The sequence below is a fragment of the Cnephaeus nilssonii genome (genome assembly GCF_951640355.1).
Source record: "Cnephaeus nilssonii genome assembly, chromosome: 5".
Classification (NCBI taxonomy): Eukaryota; Metazoa; Chordata; class Mammalia; order Chiroptera; family Vespertilionidae; genus Cnephaeus; species Cnephaeus nilssonii.
This window is the reverse complement of record NC_137076.1, coordinates 70,901,553-70,920,808: the sequence shown is the minus strand read 5'-3', so window position 1 is coordinate 70,920,808 and position 19,256 is coordinate 70,901,553. Positions and strand designations below refer to the sequence as shown.

The window sequence follows — 19,256 nt, the reverse complement described above, 5'->3', positions numbered from 1 at the left end:
CCTTGTCATCGATGGAAACCAGGCAGTTGTAGTCCCAGCTGTGGGAAAGGGGGTTACACCCAAGCCAACCAGATCATGCTATTGTACGTGCAGCATGAGGGCAAAAGCTACACACAGGAGGACCTGATCACAGTGCATGGTGAGATACTTACATCTAGTCCTGGTTCCCCGGGTCTGCCCTGAGGAGAGAGAAAGAGGCAGTGGGAGGGAGCATAGCTGCTGGGAATGTCAGCCCTGTAACTTGTCCACAAGCCTGAACTCGGGCCCTGAAGTGCGGGGGTTGAACCCCCAGGGCCGAGTGACACCACAGCGTGCAGCCATAGTTGGGGGCATTAAAAAAAGTGGTTACCTTCTCTCCTTTGGTTCCTGGCAGCCCAATAAGGCCCAGCGGACCAGCTGGCCCCTGGATGAGAAAGGAATGAATTAAGAGGCGTGATGGTTACAGGAATCAGCACCTCTAACGACAAACAGGGCTCATGTCACTCACAGGCGGGCCGCCGGGGCCTCTCTCCCCTGACTCGCCCTTCTCTCCCTTCGCGCCATCCAAGCCCTGGAAGGGAAGGGGACACAGTCAGGGGGAAGGGGTCAGACAGATGGAAGGCCAGGAAGTCTTTGGGCCTGTGGGGGCCCAGTGTGCAGGGCAGAGGGACAGATTCCAGGCTCTGTCAGGTCTGGCCCGGGTTCTTTTCTGTGCAAATAATCAGAATGAGCTGCGGTGTGAGCATTTTACCTTTTCCTGCACTTGGGCTTCCTGAGTCCTCATGGTAGGTGGTTGTGGTTACACCCATTTCACAGATGAGGAAGGAGAGGCACAGAGGGGGCAGGGATGGACCCGCATAGCAAGCAAGTGGCAGGACTGACTACCAACTGAGTTTCTGAGCTCCATCCCTGACAGCGTCTGCCTCTTCTGCACATAATCTGGGGAGGCCTTGGGACAAGGAAGAGCCAGAAGCAGCACATCTGGCCGGCCACATGCTCGGCCCACTCAGCTCTGGGAGTCCATGACTCTGAGTCCTCAAGTTGGCCTCTGAGCTGGGGAAGCAGAGATGGGCTCCCTCAGGGGAGGGCAAACAGTGAGGCCAGCTGCCTCCCCCCTGTGTGGCTCCTGGGGCAGGGCACACTGGCAGGCCACACTATGGTTTTAATTTAAGGGCAGAGGATACAACATTATGACATACACACCAAACCCAAGACTTCATGTCAAGGCTGTGGGCAGTTGAGAGACAGATGTGCACGCGGAGGGCAGAAGGGGAAGTGGCAATGAGGGGGGAGGTACAGAGAAAGGGGAGAAACAGTGAGGGGGGAAAGCAGTGGACTGGGGCCCAGGCAGGAGGAGAAGGGGTAAGAACAGATCCCCAAGTGTGGGCATGAGGGGCACCAGCCTTAGGGGACTCAGAATATCCAGGCCCTGGGAAGATGCAGGGCTGGTCTGAGGCCAAGCGTGGGGCCCTCACTCGCCCCATTAGCAAGGCTTTCTGAAACTGTCAGGCTGTGAGTCTGCAGCAGGTAGGGGGGTTTCACCCACGCCCCAGACTCACCTTGGGACCCTGGATTCCCTGAAGCCCCTGGAGGAGGAGGAGAGAGCAGATCAGGGCCAGGGCCCTCTTGGAGTGGTCACGAAGGCTTGCAGGCCACTCACTGGCTTCTGTGGCCTTGACCTTGGGGGGTGGGGTGGGGGAAGGGGGGGCATGCAAGCCCAGATTCTGGCTCCGCCCTCCTTGTCTGACATGTCCCCTCCCCCGCAAGGAATTCTGCCCTCCCCAGTCACAGCTCCTAGGACTGGGCCCACCACCCTTTTCTCATCCCAGCTGCTTCAAGCTAAACATTCTTACCATGGGGCCTGGGGGACCAGGAGGGCCGGGGGGCCCTGGCTCCACTATGATCTGGGCCTAGGAAAGGGTCAGACGTGGATTAGTTACAAACTGCCTCGTCATCCCTCACCCACCCACACTTGAGCTCATGGGTCGTGTTGGAGGAACACTCCCTGGACACCAGGCCCTGAGCCATTGCTTCTTGCTCCCCCCACCTTGTGGGGGGCCCAGCGCTGGCATTTGGGTTCTCAGATGGGCCTTAGGTGGAGGACACCTGAGGTTCCCCCTCCCCTGCTACCCTAGGTGTGGTCAGGCCAGGTGGCCCTGCTGTTCCAAGACTTGGGCCTCCAGCTGGCCTGGGCTGGGCATTGCGGGGAGACCCTGGAATTCAGCAATCCCCCTTACCAGGCTCTCCGATAGGCTGTCAGGTGCCGGCTCTCCCTTCTCCCCCTTGGGGCCGTGGGCACCCTGTAGGACAGGATGACCTTGAACCGTTTATGTCCATCACCAGATCACCACCCACGGTGAGCAGTACCTCCCCTTTCCTCCCCCACAAGGCTTGCATCAGCGGAGACGTGCCAGGTTGGCCAGTGCAGCTTAAAATAGTTTCCCTAGATCAACGGGCATTCAGAAAGCAGAGCGCAGCGGTACACGTGGCGGTTTTCCTGTGGCCCAGGCAGCACCTTGGTTCAGCCCCAGCGCTACCTCTCTCGCTGGGCGAGCCTATGGATGGACAATGGACATGAAGTGGTGGCCCCTGGTAGCTGCTCAGCCTGTCGGCTTTTCCAGTCCATCCACGCCAAGACCAACTATCAACATGACAATGGTGGTGACAGCAGGTACTTTTGCACGCCAGCCACCATTCTCAGAGCTGGCTGTTCCCTCACGTAGTGGGAAATGATCACCCCCATGTTAGAGGCGGGGAAACCGAGGCCCCGGGGGTTAGGTTGCTTGTACAGGGTTCTAGTCAGTAAGCAATGAAACAGGATGCCAACGCAGGCAGCCAGAGCCGCGGCCTAACCACCGCCAACGCACTTCCGCGGGCAGGGCCTCCTTATCTCACCTCTCAGTGGCCGCGGGAGAAGCAGCAGGCCCTGCAATGGGGGCTCGGGGAGTCTGAGCACGTGGGCGGGGCGTCGGCTTCCTTTCTGCCCTATGGCCCCGGCTGGGCTGAGGCTGCAGGGCCCCCTGCCAGCAGGCACACGTTCACTTTGGGACCCCACGGGGGGCAAGTAGGGTAGGTGGGCCCACCCAGCCACTTACCGGGAGGCCGGACAGGCCCATTTCACCGGCTTCCCCTTTGGGCCCAGTTGGCCCAGCCTCTCCTGGGTCTCCTTTTGGTCCTTTGGGACCCTGAAAGCCACAGGAACAAGGGGTCAGTGCGGCTCAGCAGGCATTCTCCTTCCCCGACGGACAGGTCCCGGAGCTTTGTTCAGGCCAGACCCCTACTTCCTCATTGTGGGACCCCGCCTCCAGCCCAGGTGACAAATGCACCGAGGGGCCTGGACAGAGGTAGGAAGAGGGCACCCCGACACCTGCCTCACTGCACACAGGGGTGCAGGGCGGGTGGAGGTGGAGGGAGTGGAGCACGTGGGCCTGGGCAGCCACGAGGGGGCACTATGGGGTTCCAGGTCAACCCTGTGCTTACCTCTCAGGAGCCAGAGATGGGAGCCCCAACCCCTACAGCCAACCCACCATCGACAGAATCACCTTCCAACCTCTGCATTCCCTCACTCCACCACTTGTGTAACCTCCATGATGTGCCACACACTAGGGACCCGGTGCTACAAACACACACAAATGTCACGTGACACCATTGGGCACTGTGGTGTCTACGTAGGATCACACGTGTGTACTTACCATGGTACTGATAGTGACACTAATGCTATTAGCTCACATTCGAAGACTCTTTGCTACATGGCACCGGGCACTGCTCTAAGTGTTTTCCACACACAGTTATTTAACCCTCACAACAGCCCGCTGCTACCCTCGCCTGGGGATGAGGAGCAGAGGCTGCCAGAAAGTGAGCAGCTTGCCCGAGGCCTAAGGGCAGAACCAGCCATGAAGGGGCACTGTGAGGCTGCAGAATTGCACACAGGTAGCACATTTTGTTCTCCAACTCGGTACACATACACGTACACACGTGCACACACACACACACACACACACACACACACACACACACACACACACACACCATGACAACACCTGGCACCAGTATCACCAAGAAAATGAAAGGCTCAGAGACCTTCTCTCCGTCGATTCCGGGGGCACCGGGCAATCCGAGCTCACCCTGGAAGGGAACAGACAGCAAGAGGGGTTATAGTGTCCCATGGTCCCCAAGAGGGATCTGTGGCTAGGCTGCCGCCCCCAACCAGCGCACCGTTCCTGGTCAAGTCCCTGCAGTTAGACCTCCAGGAAGGCACCCGCTGGGTGCCCAGCAAGGTGCCGGGAGCCGGCCACCTCCACGCCTCCATGCCCTCAGCCCCTACAGGCAGACGTAGCCCAGGCTGTAGGTTACATTTTGGAAGCTGAGGCCCCAAGGGTTAAATGACTTGCTCCAGGCCACACAGCCCAGGGACAACGGTGAAACCAGACCCTGTCTGATTTCACGGTCTTGGGCTCTTTCTCCTGAGCCAGGTGGGCAGGGTGTAATGATGCACACAGGCCATAGGAAGGCCATGTCATCTATGGGACCTGGTGATGTCACGAGGGGCCAATTGATGGGTTTCCACATGTGAATCAAACTCCCCAGAGTGCAGGGTAACTAGGGCCTGGGAGAAGGCACCCTGCTTGGCTAGGAAGCAGCCCCTTTCTCTGAGCCTCTAGAGGCCAGGCTGGATCATGGGGCGACAAGCAGAGGGGGCAGGTGGGCTCTGGAGACAACGGGCTTGAGGGGCCACACAGCTGCATGTGTACTGACCTTGGCTCCGGGGATTCCTGGAGGCCCTGGTGGGCCGGGAGGACCCTGTGTGAAAAGTCAGGCTGGTCAGTGTTAAGCAGGGCCTCCCCCTCACTGCTGGTCCACCCCTCCACCCGGGGGGCCTGTCTCTGTTTAGCTGGGCTACAGCTGGGTCAAGGACCTTCTGCAGCTGATTCCCACCCGGCCAGGTCAGGCCCCAGGTCTTGAAGGAGTCCGGGAGGAGGCACCAAGCGTCAGGTCAGATATCACAGTGTCCACTGCCATGGAGAGTTCAGAATCCCTCTGCCCTCAGAACTTGTTTCCCCAAAATTAGATTTCTTCACAACACTGCCTTACTCAAAATCCTGCTGTCGCTCCCTATTGCCTCTGAAGCTGTCATTCAATGCCAGCCCCAAACCGTATCCCCAACAATGGCCAGCACTGCCTTCTCTACTTCTCCTGTGACCTCTCTGACCATCAGCTCTGTTGCCTGTTGTCTCCTGCCCCGGGGCGTTCCTGGGTCACACAGGTAAGGGATGGCATCTTTAGTCTCTAGGTCTGACCTGAGTCCCAAGCTGCTATCTTGACCTAGGCCTCCAGAAGGCTGCCTGCTCACTAAGGCTCATCATCGCCCTCTAAACTCACGTCCCCTCCCAAAGGCTGCACCCCACCCAGCCCCTCAGCTCCCAGAGTTCCAGTCCTCCACCTCCTCTCACCAACCTACTCCCTTCTTGTTAGAGGCTCCATTGAGATGTCCCGTCTTACATCTTCCTTCAGTCCACCCACCCTCCTCTAGGCCCACGCTCAGCACCTACCTTCCCGGTGGCCTGCCTGCCTCCAGCTGTCCCCACACCCACTTTGTTCACCTTCCACACCATTCCCCAATACGTGATTTTTAGCATTGCCCCTCTGCTCAAAGAATCAGCTACGGCTTCCTGCTGCCCATCCAATGGAGACATCCTCCCAGCCTGGCACCCAAAATGTACTCCCTGCCTCCCTGTGCTCATAGAACTTCTCTCACGCAGCTCCTAGCCAGCCTGGGACACACCATGCATGTACACGCCCTCGGGCCACGTCATACCACACCACACCATGCAGGCCTGGTGGGCCACAGTTACCATCAGCTGGTACTTCTCTGAGGCCTGTGGGAAATAACTGGAACTGAAGCTCAGGTGGGGTTAGGTGCCATCCAGTCTGGTCTCTGATGGCTGTCCCTCCCTCACCCCAGCTCCCTTCCCTGGCACCCAACCTCTCTTCCACTGGTTATGGGTCCCAGGTTTGCTGGGCAGGGCTCACAGGTTCCATCCCCCGAGCAAGGCTCTGGGGCGGGCCTGGCCACTCTCATCCTCCGCCAATGGTCATTAGAAGACCCGGCCCTCTAGCCTGAGTTCCCAGGGAAGGCCCCAGGAGGCCTTGCTGGGGCAGGACACAGGAAATGCTCTGCCCCTGCCCCTTGTTGCTTTGACCCCAAGGGAGCTCGGGGCCACATGAGCCACATCACAGCAGCTCTCTCAGTATCAGCACAGCACCTGGTGAGGTTGGGGCCCCTGTGTACACAGTGTGGATTAATGCACAAAGGGAGGGAATGAACAGCAAGGCGCATTTGGTCCACCAGGAACGCTACCTTAAGGGCATCCAAGATCCTGCCATCGTAGTCAATCACCACCGTGTCTCCTTGCTCACCCTTGAGGCCTGGGGGACCCTGAGGCGGGAAGAAGAGGAAGGTTTCAGGGAGGAGCTCCATTGGCGGGTGCAGTGGTAGTCGTCTCTGTATGTCACCCAAAGAACCCAGGAACTGGGGCCACATGCAGTCCTGGGCCCCAGCTCAGCTGTAACCTGGGGGCCCAGCAGGGCTGGTACTCAGGTTGGGTCCCCTGGCGTTCCCTGCGCTGGCACCCAGGCTCACTGACAAAACAGCGTAGGAGCCAGGCGGGCACCTGGAGGGAAAGGGGGCCTGGGGCCAACTGAAGAACAAGCCCCGCCGGATCGGGGTGGCAGCACTCGGCTTTCATGTGGGAACCGAGGCCCACGGAGGCCCCAGCCCTGAATTCTCGAGGGACAGTGGAAAGCCTAATTTGATGTGATGTTGTCCAGGTTTTTAAATGTCGGCAAACAAACAAATACAAACACAAACAAAGACACCCAACCCCTCCGAGACACCGTGTAGGCCTGTGCCTTGGTTTCCCAACCTCTGGGAGAGGCTGCGCACACCCAGGCACCGACATGCCCATTCATTCCTGGTAGGAGCACACACCACCCGAGCCTGTGGCCACGGGTATGTGTCTCCACTTGCGGGTGTCCACACAAGTGAGCACGTGGCTGCTGGCCCTGTCCCCACCCTCTGCACCTCCCCGCCCCACCCGGGCACCGCTCTGCTTGGAGAAGAGCGAGCGGCCACGAACACGCTGGTTCAGGCCTGTGGCCAGCCCCTTGCCCTGGGTGGAGGGACCCAGGCGGGGGTCCCCTGCTGGCTGCCTCCATGGTCATGACCCGCGTGGAACTGTACAGTTTACACTGCCTTTCCACACAGTGAGCTTAATCCCATCCCCGGCCACCTGCCGCCCCGGCTGCGGGCGGAGACCTGGTGTCTGGAGGAGGACACCTGCCTCCAGAAGCACCGGGGGATGTGGCTGCTCGGGCCACAGAGCAGGAGCAGGGTCCAGGATGCCAGCCTAAGGTGCGCCGACAGGCATTGGCCTCAGAAGGCCTGGGACCTTGGGGCCAGCGGGAGTCTCTGTGCTCCTTCCTGGTGACAGGAACGAACCTCGACGTGGGGCTGAGAGAAAGGCCAGGACCCCCCACAGGCGCAGGGGCAACACCATGTGTGACAAGTGGGGGTCTATGTTTGACTATGCCAAGGAAAGTCTCTCGAAGGGCAGGTACCCACCCGGGAGAGAGGAACAAGAGGGGATGTGTCTTGTCACATCCATATTTGAACATTTTACCGAAAGCGTGTACTACAAGATTAAAAATGAAAAAATCACAAATGAATTAATATAAAAAAAGACTGTTTCTGGAGCCTCACTGCTCCTCTGGGGCCTTTGGTGACAGGGACTTTTAAAGTGACAGGCCCCGCCCCAGCCGGTTTGGCTCAGTGGATAGAGCGTCAGCCTGAAGACTGAAGGGTCCGGGGTGCGATTCCAATCAAGGGCATATGCCCGGGTTGTGGGCTCCATCCCCAGTAGGGGGCGTGCAGGAGGCAGCCAATCAATGATCCTCTCTCATCATTGATGTTTCTGTCTCTTTCTCCCTCTCCCTTCCTCTCAGAAATTATATATATATGTGGCAGGCCCCTGGATCCTCTGTGGGTGGCTGGAGGAGAGACTGCTTACCCGCAGCCCTGAGGCTCCATCGGCTCCTCGCTGGCCGGGCTCCCCCTGTGGAGACGACGTGGTTGCAGCCAGGTGTACACAGCTAAGCCAAAGGTTCCCCACCTCCTCCAGTCCCCTCTTCCCCACAGGGCGCAGGCCCTCACGTGTGTGACTGCGGAACCCTCTGATCCCAGAGATAGGCCACTGAGGCCCAGGAGCCCAAGGCTACATTACATGGTGCCTTAGCCTCATCGCTCACCCAGACCTATTGCTGTCCGCTGCCCCCCGCCACGCCCCCCGCCCCACTCAGGTCAGTCTCTGATTGCCAGTCCAATGAGACCCAAGACCTAAGACCTGAGGATCCAGGCCCCCCAGGGATTCCCAACTTAAAAAGGCAAATTGGAGGTGAACCACATCTCCTCTGAATGGGGCCTGCAGAAGCCGAAGCCACGGGCTGCTAAGTCACCTTTGTCCCTGGGACACCGTCCACGCCCTTCTCTCCCCGTGGCCCCACGCTCCCCGGCTCGCCCTGCAACAGAGACATTGAAAATGGAAGGAAGCAGCAGGGTGGTTAGGGCTGCCTGGGGCTGCTGGCCTCTGCAGCAGTTCCAGGAGAACTCGGCTGAGCCCACCTGCAGAGGCTGGACCTCAGGGCCCGTCCAGCTCAGGGGACTCAGGACCATAGCCTCCTTCCGCCTGAGTCCTGGGGCATAGCTGGGGCAGCTCAGGGGCTCAAGAGACATTTTGGAGGCAGGCTGGCCAGGATTTGGTGGTGTCACGAGGGGTTGGGGAGCCAGGATGACATCAGTTCTGGCCTGGGGACAGGGCAGGGAGTGGGGCACCGGAGATGGGAACCAGAGGACTTCAGGGTGTGAGGGGAGATAGCCTGTGAGGTGCCAGCCCCTTTGACGAGTGGGCCCAGGGCCTTCCTGCTGCCCCTCTGTGGCCTGTCCTGGGCACCAGCCTGTGCCCCACCATGTGAAAGGGCCAGGAGGGGCTTCGCCAAGGAGACGAAACCGTGCAAGACGGGTGGCAGGAGGAGCTCTGGGGGAGGCATTGGTACCTACCTTGGGCCCTGGAGGTCCAGGGAACCCTGGTTGGCTTGGCGTCCCGTCATCCCCCTGAGGAGAGAGTGGTGGAGGCTGCAGCCTCAGACCTGGACACACTGGCAACAACCCTTTGTCCTCCCCAGCACAGTTGTTCACGCCTGTCACCAACACTGGTCATACCGGGACGGGGAGCTTCTCCCTCCCCTCCTCGCCCCTCTAGGGCAGGGGTGGGGTCAGATCTACCTCTGTCCCCTGCTCCCACCAGCCCAGGGCCAGCCAGAATGGCCTCAGCAGGTGTGTGCAGAAGAAATGGGCGGGCAGGTGAAGGGGAGGAATTCGTCCTTCAGTCAACAATGATCTTGTGGGCACTTTCTGCGGGCCAGGGAGACAAGGTCCCTCCTCGATGGGTCAGAGGAGGCCGAGGGCAAGGAAATCTCCAGAGAAATACATTGCAGCGTGACAGGAAATAGAAGTGCCAGGCAGAGCATTTAGGGGGATGGCAGGGTGGAGAGGGACTCGGGGAGGGTGTGCTTCAGTAGGTGGCAGGGGCAGTTTCTCAGAGGAGAGGCAGCTTTGCTGAGACCTGCAGGAGGAGGAGGCCCAGCATGGAAGAGGTAGGAGAAGGTCACGCTGGGTCAGAGGTTCCAGACCTGAGCGCACATCAGCATCACCTGCGGCTGCTTGGACAGAGCACGGCCCACCCCCAGTGTCTGTTTTGGTGGGTCTGGGGTGGGCCCCGAACATGCTTGTTAAACAAGCCCCCAATGATGCTAATAGGCTGGTCTTGGGACGACAGTTTAAGAACACTGTGCTGCACCCTGAGGCGGGAAGAATGTGATGTTTGAGGAAGGGAGTGAATGAGTGAATGTATGAATGAACGAATAAGATTCTGGCTTCAGACACATACCCACAGTGAGGTTTCAGGTCTGCCAAGGAGCAGGGCACCTTCTTTGTGGGGGCTCCCATTTCTGCCCTGTGCCCAGCCCCTGCCCTTCTCTCCCGCCCACTCCCACACCCCCACCGAGAAGCCCCTCCCCAGGCCCCCCTCACCTTCTTTCCAGGAATGCCGGGCTCACCCTGAGGGGCAGACAATGGGGGTGCAAGAAAAAGGTCAGAGACATTGGGCTGCCTGCTCCTCTGGAGAAGTGGCCCCATGCCCAGCGCAGTCCAGAGGCCCCAGCCCCTCAGAGAGGAGCACATGGGTGTGGGGCTGACACACTTGGACTCCACTCCCAACCTAGTCCCTTCCAAGCTGAATGACCTCAGGCAAGTCACTGCTCTCGAAAGCGGGAGTATGATGCCCCCAGCCTCAGAGGGCCTCAGAGGGTCACTGTGAGATGAGAGAGGATGCATGAAAAGCTCCTGGCTCGCAGCAGGTGCTCCCTAAATGCAGCTCCTTTCCTACCCTTTCCTCCTGCTCAGTCCAGCGACTCCAGCTCCTTCAGGGAGGACCAGAGCCTGCCTTCCCACCCAGCAAGCACTGAGCTGACATCGGAGAGGACTTTAAAAGCTAATGTGCTTTATTATTTGATCCTTACAACCTGGTGTGAAGGTAAGGCAGAAAAGGCTTATCATGCCCCCATTTAACAGATGAGTAAACTGAGGCCCAGAGAGATGCAGTAACTTGCCCAAGGTCACAGAACTCTGTCTCCTAACCCTGCTGCCTGGGCTTCCAGGGGCGTGGGGACAGGGACTGAGGAACACTTACCTTGGGCCCTGGAGGTCCCTTTGGGCCCTGGAACAAGAGAAGGTGTTAAAGGGGATGCTGGAGGTTGCTCCTATCTGTCCTCATCATTCTCATTTGACAAAGGATGACACCAAGTCCCAGGGAGGAGGAGGCAGGGCCGTCACTGCTTCCTGTCTCGGATAGCTTCTCATCAGATCTCAAGCGGTGACAGACAGACTGCAGGCTCCCTCCCAGGGATGCAGGGCTGTGAGAACTCTGCTGGGGCTGGAGGCCTGGCCATCCCTTCCCACTGCTGGTGGGGACAAGAGCTCGGGTGTATGCACATGCACAGCCGCACACACAACCTGAGTGAGTGTGAGTGTGTGAGTGTGTGAGTGTGTGAGTGTGTGTGTGTGTAAGAGGAGCTGCCGGGCCTTTGAAATGCTCTGGGTACTGACCGTCTCACCGTCTTGTCCAGCCTCTCCTTTGGGACCCTGAGGACACAGAGGAGAGAGATGAGGGGATGCAGGGACCCTACGGTTAGCTGAGCCCACAGCTCCTGCCGGGCCCTGGCCTAGGCTCCAATCATATTTGCTCATTTCAGCTTCACTAAACCTGAAAAGTAGGTGTCATTGTCCTCACTTCACAGGTGAGAAAGTTTAGGCTCAGGGAGTTATGTGCCCCATGGGACAAGGACTGGATGAGCCAGGTGAGTAGCTGCCCTGAGAGGGGACCCTGGTGGCAGTTGGGTGGAGGTGCTGGCTTCACATTGGAGAAGTTGGAGTCCCTGGGTTAGGGACGGGGTAGCAAGTAGATGAGGTCTGCCCTCCGGGGTTGGTGAGGACCATGGGAAGATGACCGAGGCTAACTAGTTAGTACTGGGGGGGGGGGGGCGGGGGAGGGGAGAGGAAGAAATAGAGGTTGGAAAAGATCTGCAGAGAAAGAGCCTACATACGGGGGTCAGGGTCAGATTGGACTGAGATTGCAGCCAAGGTCAGAGTTAGGGTCTATGGGACTATTTGGGGTTAGAGTGTAGGGGTACGAGTTGGATTTGGAATCAGGGTCCGAGTCCGTAGGGTCTGATGACAGTCTGATTGGGATATGGATTAGGATTTGGGAATGAGTTGGGGGTCAAGATCTTAACTGGGGCTGGGAACCCAGCTGGTTTTGGTTTAAGGGTCTGGGGTGGCGGTAGAGTTAGGGTTGGGTTTCGGTCTGAACTGGGGCTAGGGCTGGGGTTGGGTTGGTTCTGGGATCAGGGTTTGGGGCTTTGGTGGGGGCAGGACCGGGTCCTGGGTGGTCCAGCTCCATGTCCTCTTACCGCCGGGCCTGGCGCTCCCCGGGGTCCATCTTTTCCAGTGTCGCCAGGAGGGCCCCGAGCCCCAGGAGGCCCAGGGGGCCCCGGAGGCCCAGCGGCCCCATCTTGCCCTTGGTCTCCCTGAAAGAGATGGGGCCTGCCATGACTCTGAGGGTGAGGGAAGGGGTTCCAGTCTCTAGAGAGAGGCCCCTTAGATGGACAGCCCAATGCCTTCCCCTTTCCCAGCCCTTGACAGGCTTGGAGCAAAGGGCTTTGTTGTTAGGCCTGTTGCCACGTTTTGGTGGCCACATGAAGGGACAGGTCCCTAAAGCTCAGCTTAAGGCCAACAGGGCCTTTTAGACTCCAAGGAGTGTGCCGTCTCCTCGCCTGCGGTGTTCAGGTGAGAGAAGACGCACGGTGGGTGTGAGAGAAGGCACCTCTGCCCCACCAGCCCCCTTCCTCCAGAAAGGGGGTTGCAGGCCTCCGGAGAGACCGTGGCTGGGCCACCCCTGCTTCATTAGGTGACAGAGGTGCACTCTTGGGCATTTGTCCCAGAGAAGTGAAAACTCATGTTCACACAAAAACCAGTACATGAATGTTCATAGTAGTCCACGTGCCCCAAACTGGAGACCAGATGTCCTCCAAAGGCGAGTGGTTAACCACCTGGGGCACCTCTACCATGGAACATTGCTCAGCAGCAAACAAACAGGAACAGAGCACCAGCACGAAGCCATTTGGCTGCATCTCACGGTAATTACGCCGAGGGAAAAAGCAAATCTCAAAACGTTATATACGTTGTGATTGCAGCTACATCACATTCTCGAAATGGCAAAAGTATAGAGAGGGCGCATAGATTAGTGTTGCTAGGCGTTAGGGATGGGGGCAGAGGGAGGTGACCAGAGCTATAGAAGAGTAGCCTGAGGTGGCTGCAGGAATCTACAACAGCGATAAAAATGGGTTAAGACTAAGCACACAAACGAGTGGGAGAAGTCTGAGTAAGGTTGGTGGATTGTATCCATTTCCTGGGTGGGAGATTAACTAGGTGCTGCCAAAGTCACCTGTGGGGAAACTGGATGATGGGAACATGGTGTTACATATCACAGCTGCACGTGAATTAAAAAAAAAAAAGGCGACAGCGGGCCACACAGTCTCTCTCATGCAGCACCAAACCCCCAACTCTCAGGCCGAGGTTAGTACTGGGTCAGACCTCAGGCGGCCAGAGCCCTCACCTGGCGGCCCCACCTGCAAGTAGGGAAGACCACAGTGCCAACCAGCACTGCCTGCTGCCCAGCACCGGCACAGGAATGGGATACACCCGGCTCTCAGTGCCAGCACTGCCTAACCTTCCCGTAACCAGGCCTTTGTGGAGTGGACCCTGCTGTGTGCCCAGGGCTGAGAAGCCAGGGCATCCTGGGGTTCTCTCACCCAATCATCTGGCCAGGCACCGCTCCTGTCCTGCTTTACAAATGGAGGGCCGGCGCCAGAGAGGGTAATCCTTTAACCAGGGTGACGGGGCCAGGACAGGCCACTGAGGCAGTGGTCTCTTTGTTCATCCATGAGCTCCATGATCTGAAAGAGCTCACCTCTCCAGCAGCTGCACCTAAGACCTCACTCACTAGCTTTCCCAGGGAAAAGCTTAGCGGAAGCTCTCCAGGTCCACCATGGAGATCTCATCAGTCTGACACGGCCAGGTCCTGACCAACAGGATCGGACTCCAGCTCCGGGGCCCATGCTGGAAACACGGGCCTGGACTCTACTGATTGAGGCAGAAAATGGGTTTAGACACTTGAGCAGGTCCCAGAGAGGTTCTGAGGTTCTTCCCCTGCGTTACTTGGGAAATGAGGCTGGCCCGCTGCCTCCTCCTCCCGCCGGGATCGGACGGCTGAGGTCTAACCCTGGGAATTTGATGAGTCGAGGGGAACACGCAAGCCAGCAGCCCAGACAGGCCACTCGTCCAGTCTACCTTGAGGATGCGGCGATTGTACATGTGATGGTCTCTACTTATAAAGCCTGGATTGAGCCGTGGGAAAACCATCTACAGCAAACAGGTCGTGTGGTCAGAAAGGCAGGAGGGTGATTTAGAAAACCACAGAGCAATTTCTGGAGGCAAAGCCACCTCCCCAGCCACAGAAGGCAGCCTGTGATGGGGGGGAAGGGGTGGACCACGTGCTCACAGGGGCCCCTACGCTCCCTCCGTCCCACAGGGTCCTCTGCAGTGTGACCTTGCTCCTCCCCAAGAGTTGGGGCCTGTTTCTCCCCGTCCCCCACGGACTCTGAGCGAGCCCTGTGACAGATGCGACCCTTAGGATGCAGGGGCGGTGATGCTGTATATGGCTCTTCACCGGCCTGGCAGTCCTGCTTCTCAAAATGTTCTCGAGAGGCCCCTCGAGGAAGCCCAGCTCCCAGCCAACAGCCGCCTCAACTCCAGGCCCCACGGCCCCTCTTGCAATAGGAGAGACCCAGCCAGCCAGGGGTCATGAGAGATGGTGACCCGTGGTTTGAGTCACTCTCGGGGGTGGAGGTGTTTCACAGGGGTTTTTCACCCGCGAAGAGGGGTGGGGCTTGGGGAGGTCTGCTCGGCAGCTACACCAGGGCTGGGGGAATTCTCTTCGGCTGAGGGGTGGGAAGATCAGCTTCTACATCCGACAGAAAGTGAGCAGAGGGGTTTTTTCAGCAGCCACCAAGCTCAAAGGCGTCCTTTATTTGGCTGCAGGGACTTCTCACCAGCTTTATGTGGCCCTGCCTCTGGCCTCCTATCAAAGGCTCAGCACAGAACAGCTGGGTCTCTAGGGAAACAGCCTGGCCAGCCCTCGTCCCTGCTCTGGACTCACAACCACCCTCAGAGTCATGAGGTTGCAGAGCTGGGACAGGGACCCAGCCCAGCCCTGCTCTCTGCACGCAGCCCCCTTTCCTTTCATCCCCCCATGCACAGTGCCTGCCTCTGCTCCATGCCCACCTCCAGCTTAGGCAGCTGCTTGCCGTGGGTGCCCGGCCATTGGCTACAATTTCCACCCCACAACCTTCTTAAAAACAACTGTGAATATGCCATTTCCTGCCTTTCTCTGGGCAGCTGATGCCTACCTCTCAGCCTCGGCAGTGAGGCTGCCGCCGCTGTCCGCCCAGGCTGTGGCAAAGACGGAGAGGGCCACTAAGTGACCCTTGGCCAAGACCTACTTTTGCAGGCCCATCCCACCTGGGTCTCCACTCTGCTTCAGCTTCTGTTGAGGAAACCCCTGCTTCTGCATGAAGGAAACCCCTGCTTCTGAGTCCTGGGGCCTGGGGCCACTGAGGGCCAAGGTGGTCTGGCTGAGGCTCCCATCTACTGTTCTATGTGGGGTGCTGGGTACCCACTTTTATGATTGCATTGAATCTTCACCACAGTAGCTTGGGGTAGAAGCTGTCACCCCTACTTACAGTTAGAGAAACGGAGCCTTAGAGGGGAAAGTGACTCACTCAAGGTCACTTGGCTGGTAAGTGGCAGAGCTGAGCTTGGGCTCAGGGCTGCTGACCCTACAGCCCTCCTCTTCCTGGGGTGCTGGCTGTCCTCAGGAAGGTCAGTCTCTGGTCTGAGACCAGGGCCGGCCCCCTGTCTGCCCATCCACAGGGATACGTGCTATGGGACGTCGGGCAGAGACTTCCCATCTGTGCCAGACCCAGCGGCCATTTCAGTGAAACCCTGAAGCAGGATATACTGTAGGCGGGAGGCGGGGCTGCTCACTCTCCTTCTGTGATAAGCTGTAGGGCATGCTTTATCTATATATATAAAAGCCTAAGCGACCAAAGACCAAACGACCAAACGACTGGTTGACTGGTCGCTATGACATGCATTGACCAACAGGGGGCAGGTGCTCAACACAGGAGCTGCCCCCTGGTGGTCACTGCGCTCCCACAGCCAACCTCCCTCGGCCGGCCAGCCTCCCTTGGTCCCTCCCCCTCGCCGACCCCGATTGGCTCCGATTGGGTCTGGGCCAGATGGCCCCGATTGGCCCCAATCGCAGGCCAGGCTGAGGGACCCTGCCTGTGCATGAATCTGTGCACTGGGCCTCTAGTTATAATATAAAACAAACTGTGTAGGTGGGGGAGGGGGTCTTGCTCAGTTCTTACCCGGGGTCCAAAGTCTCCTGGTGCACCCTGGGAACAAAAAAGAGGGAGATATGTCACCACCGCTTGATGACTTCACATATACCCAGCTCTGCGCTCAGTGTCATGTACATGGTCTCATCCACTCTACCAAAAATCACATGCAGGCTCTAGTCTCCTCCGCTCCCACCCCCGCCCATTTCCAATGAGGAAATGAAGGCACAGAGGGGCTAAGTAGTCTGCCCAAGGTCACACCACGAGCAGATTCCAGGTGGTCTGTTACCTATTGCCAGCCCTAGACATGGCGGAACAGGGATAAGCCGCTCCCACTGTGCCCTCTTGGAATCCCTGAACCACGGAACAGTCAGGAATGATAATTACTTGATTGTTTTAAGTCTCCAAGTTTGGGGGTCATATGTTATGCAGTTTCAAAGTCCCTGCCCTCATCATTTCTGCGACTCAGTGGCATCAGCCAGAACCAGCGGGAAGGCAATCACTGCACTGCCAGCCGCACGAGGGTCTCATTGTCCACAAAAACACAGACTGTTACCCTGGACAGTCTTCCCACGGCTCCGTGAGGCGGGTTTACAATGACAGATGGAGAACCTGAGGCCCACAGAGCGGGCGACGTGCCGGACGCCACACAGCTGTGCCTTGCTCAGCTCTCATGGCGGACGAGAACACGGGCTGGCGGAAACTAAGTGACCCCCGTGGAGTTGGGGTGTGGATGTGGCCCAGCCCAGCTCTTCCCTGGAAGTGCCCAGTCAGTCTTGCCACACCTGGGTCAGCCCTGGGACACACACATTTCCCCTCTCTCCTGCTCTCTTATGAGGCACTCAGAGGTCTCCGCCCTCCAGGGCTGTGGCTGTGACAGTTAGCACCAAATGCCAGGAAGCCCTTCTGGCAAGGGGCTGTGAGGATCCCAGGGGCAGCTCTCTGCCATCTGTTTTCCTGGTGGGGGTGTCCTCCCCACAAAGAGTGCCATCCACAGTCACTGTGCAACCCCCCAGGCTTTCCTGGCACCGCGCCCCCCCCCCCCCCCCCCTTCATGATTAATGACTGGGCAGACTGCTTTGAGTTTTGTTATTCTGTGGTGTCTGGAGAACTCAGATTTAACCTTCCAGGCATTTTAAATGGTCAAATGTAAGCCTTATAGCCATTATAGGAGGTAGGCACTACCTGCCCACTTTATAGATGGGGAAACTGAGGCCCCAGGAGGGGATGTGACATGCCCAGGGTCACACTCTGGAACTGGGGTTTGGAGGCAGGTGTCTGGCATCCTTCCTCAGCCTCCTGTGTCTGCACAGCCTCCAGCATCACTTACCTTTTCTCCCTTGGGGCCTGGAAGTCCCTGGAGAAGGAGGTGGAGAAAGAACAGCAGTGAGTGAGGAGGGCTAGGCTGGCCCCTGCCGTCTCCCTAAGGCTTTGCGTACAGAAGGGCCTGAGGCTGAGCAGAGCGGGGGGCGGCCGAGTGGAAAAACACACGACTGTCAGTCCTTAAGGAGGCTGCCCGTGCTGACCCCAGGAACCACCACATCTCAGTCCTCAGCATGAGGGACCCGGGGGTCTGGGGGTCACTGGCATCCTCTCTGCACAGAGGCACAGACGCTAGTCACTTCCCCCAGAGAGCGGAGCCCTCCCTGCTCAGCCCGTTGTGCTGGGTGCCGGTCAGGAGCCACTGCTCGTGGAGGCTGGAGTATGTGTGTGGGAGTGGCTCCACGCAGGCCATGGCGGCTGCCTTCACCCTCTGGCTACAGGGGAATGTCTTTCTTTCAGTCCTGCCAAGTTACCAGGCCTTCTAGGAAGGCCAAGCCACAAGGCACACTGTGGGGCTCAGAGTCCCTGCGGTGAGGGCTGGCACCGTTGGTCAGGGACTGACCGGCTCACTGGCCTTCATCCCTCCCCAAACTGTCCACTATCCCTTCAACCAGTAGTGGATTTGCTTGTTCATTCATTCAACAATTCAGCCACCCAGGTTCTTTCCTCCATCCTTTAATAATGCACACATTATGAACCAACTATTCAATTATTTGTCCGTTCATTCATTTCTTCACTTGTCTGTTCAACCATCATGCATTTACCCATCCACCTATCCTTCCATGCATCCAACTATTTGTGCAATCATCGATTTATTGCCTACTTTGACTGTTCTTCCGTCTATCCATCCATCCACCCATCCAATTATTTATTTAACTATGTTGTCACCTGTGCATCTTATTAATTCTGCTGAGGACGCCTGTGGACCGCAGGCTCCTGACCCAGGTGTTGAGAACTCCTCAGCCTCATGCCCACCATGAAAGTACTGAGACTGCCTGGGGATGCTCTGTGCCTGGGGCCTGCTGGGAGGGGCTTGTATGCTTTGAGGGCTGACCAGCGGCAGGGACAGTGCTGTCTGCAGTCCTTCACGTCGCCATCACAGTGGGGAGGGTTAATGTGCCTCTCTGATAGGTGAGAAGCCTCAGGCTTGGGAGGTGAAGAGGCCTCCCCAAGGTTGCACAGTCAGCAGATGGGGGAGCTGGACTTGAACTGAGGTTTGATGCCCAAATGGCTTCTCTGTGCGCTGAGCCAGGTTCTCAGTGGATCTTTCTCACTGGCGCCCCATGGTCACTCCCACCCCCACTGTGCCCACCATCCCAGGACCACCCATCCCAGAACCACCCATCCCAGGACCACCTTGAACGGCCCTGTCATCACTTACTGGCTTTCCATCCAGACCCAGAGGCCCCTGGAAAACGAGAAAGAGAGAGCAGAGGTTACACACGGGAAAGGCGTTTCCTCTGGGTGTTAAGACCTAGAAGACACTATTGAGTGACAACAGTCCAAAGCCTGTGCCACGCCCGTGGTCTGGGTACGTTTCACACAGATCTGGGGTGGGAGCATCTGGGTGTTGTTGGCTGCCCAGAACCCCCTCTGTTTGCTGCTCCCTTCCTTGGGTCTAGGCACAGAGCCCCATTTCTCCTCCAAAACCACCCCCATCTCCACCCACGGGCTTGGGCCGGTGACCGCATTCCCTCGGCTCGGGTGATTGGTTCGGGGGCTTTGGAAGGTGGCCCTTTTGGGCAAGAGGGCTCTTTTCACCCGATGGAGCTCAGCCTTTTCTCCCCTGGAGCTCCTGGGGCACCAATGGCTTGAGAAAGAGG

The 19,256-nt window shown here is 58.1% G+C and overlaps 1 protein-coding gene across 1 annotated transcript in view; it reads right to left on the bottom strand.

The window, feature by feature from the left end:
- Positions 1 to 19,256, bottom strand: part of COL23A1 (collagen type XXIII alpha 1 chain) — a 259,993-nt gene that overhangs the window by 4,013 nt on the left and 236,724 nt on the right. The window contains exons 6-25 of the mRNA XM_079771649.1: positions 18,815 to 18,841; positions 17,441 to 17,467; positions 16,141 to 16,167; positions 12,061 to 12,177; positions 11,198 to 11,233; positions 10,782 to 10,808; positions 10,124 to 10,150; positions 9,092 to 9,145; positions 8,491 to 8,553; positions 8,046 to 8,090; positions 6,338 to 6,415; positions 4,735 to 4,779; positions 4,060 to 4,104; positions 3,075 to 3,164; positions 2,217 to 2,279; positions 1,833 to 1,889; positions 1,539 to 1,565; positions 488 to 550; positions 350 to 403; positions 153 to 179 (exon numbers count right to left, since the gene is read on the bottom strand). Of these exons, the coding sequence (XP_079627775.1) occupies positions 153 to 179; positions 350 to 403; positions 488 to 550; positions 1,539 to 1,565; positions 1,833 to 1,889; positions 2,217 to 2,279; positions 3,075 to 3,164; positions 4,060 to 4,104; positions 4,735 to 4,779; positions 6,338 to 6,415; positions 8,046 to 8,090; positions 8,491 to 8,553; positions 9,092 to 9,145; positions 10,124 to 10,150; positions 10,782 to 10,808; positions 11,198 to 11,233; positions 12,061 to 12,177; positions 16,141 to 16,167; positions 17,441 to 17,467; positions 18,815 to 18,841 (999 nt within the window). The remainder of the gene's footprint in view (positions 1 to 152; positions 180 to 349; positions 404 to 487; positions 551 to 1,538; positions 1,566 to 1,832; positions 1,890 to 2,216; positions 2,280 to 3,074; positions 3,165 to 4,059; positions 4,105 to 4,734; positions 4,780 to 6,337; positions 6,416 to 8,045; positions 8,091 to 8,490; positions 8,554 to 9,091; positions 9,146 to 10,123; positions 10,151 to 10,781; positions 10,809 to 11,197; positions 11,234 to 12,060; positions 12,178 to 16,140; positions 16,168 to 17,440; positions 17,468 to 18,814; positions 18,842 to 19,256) is intronic.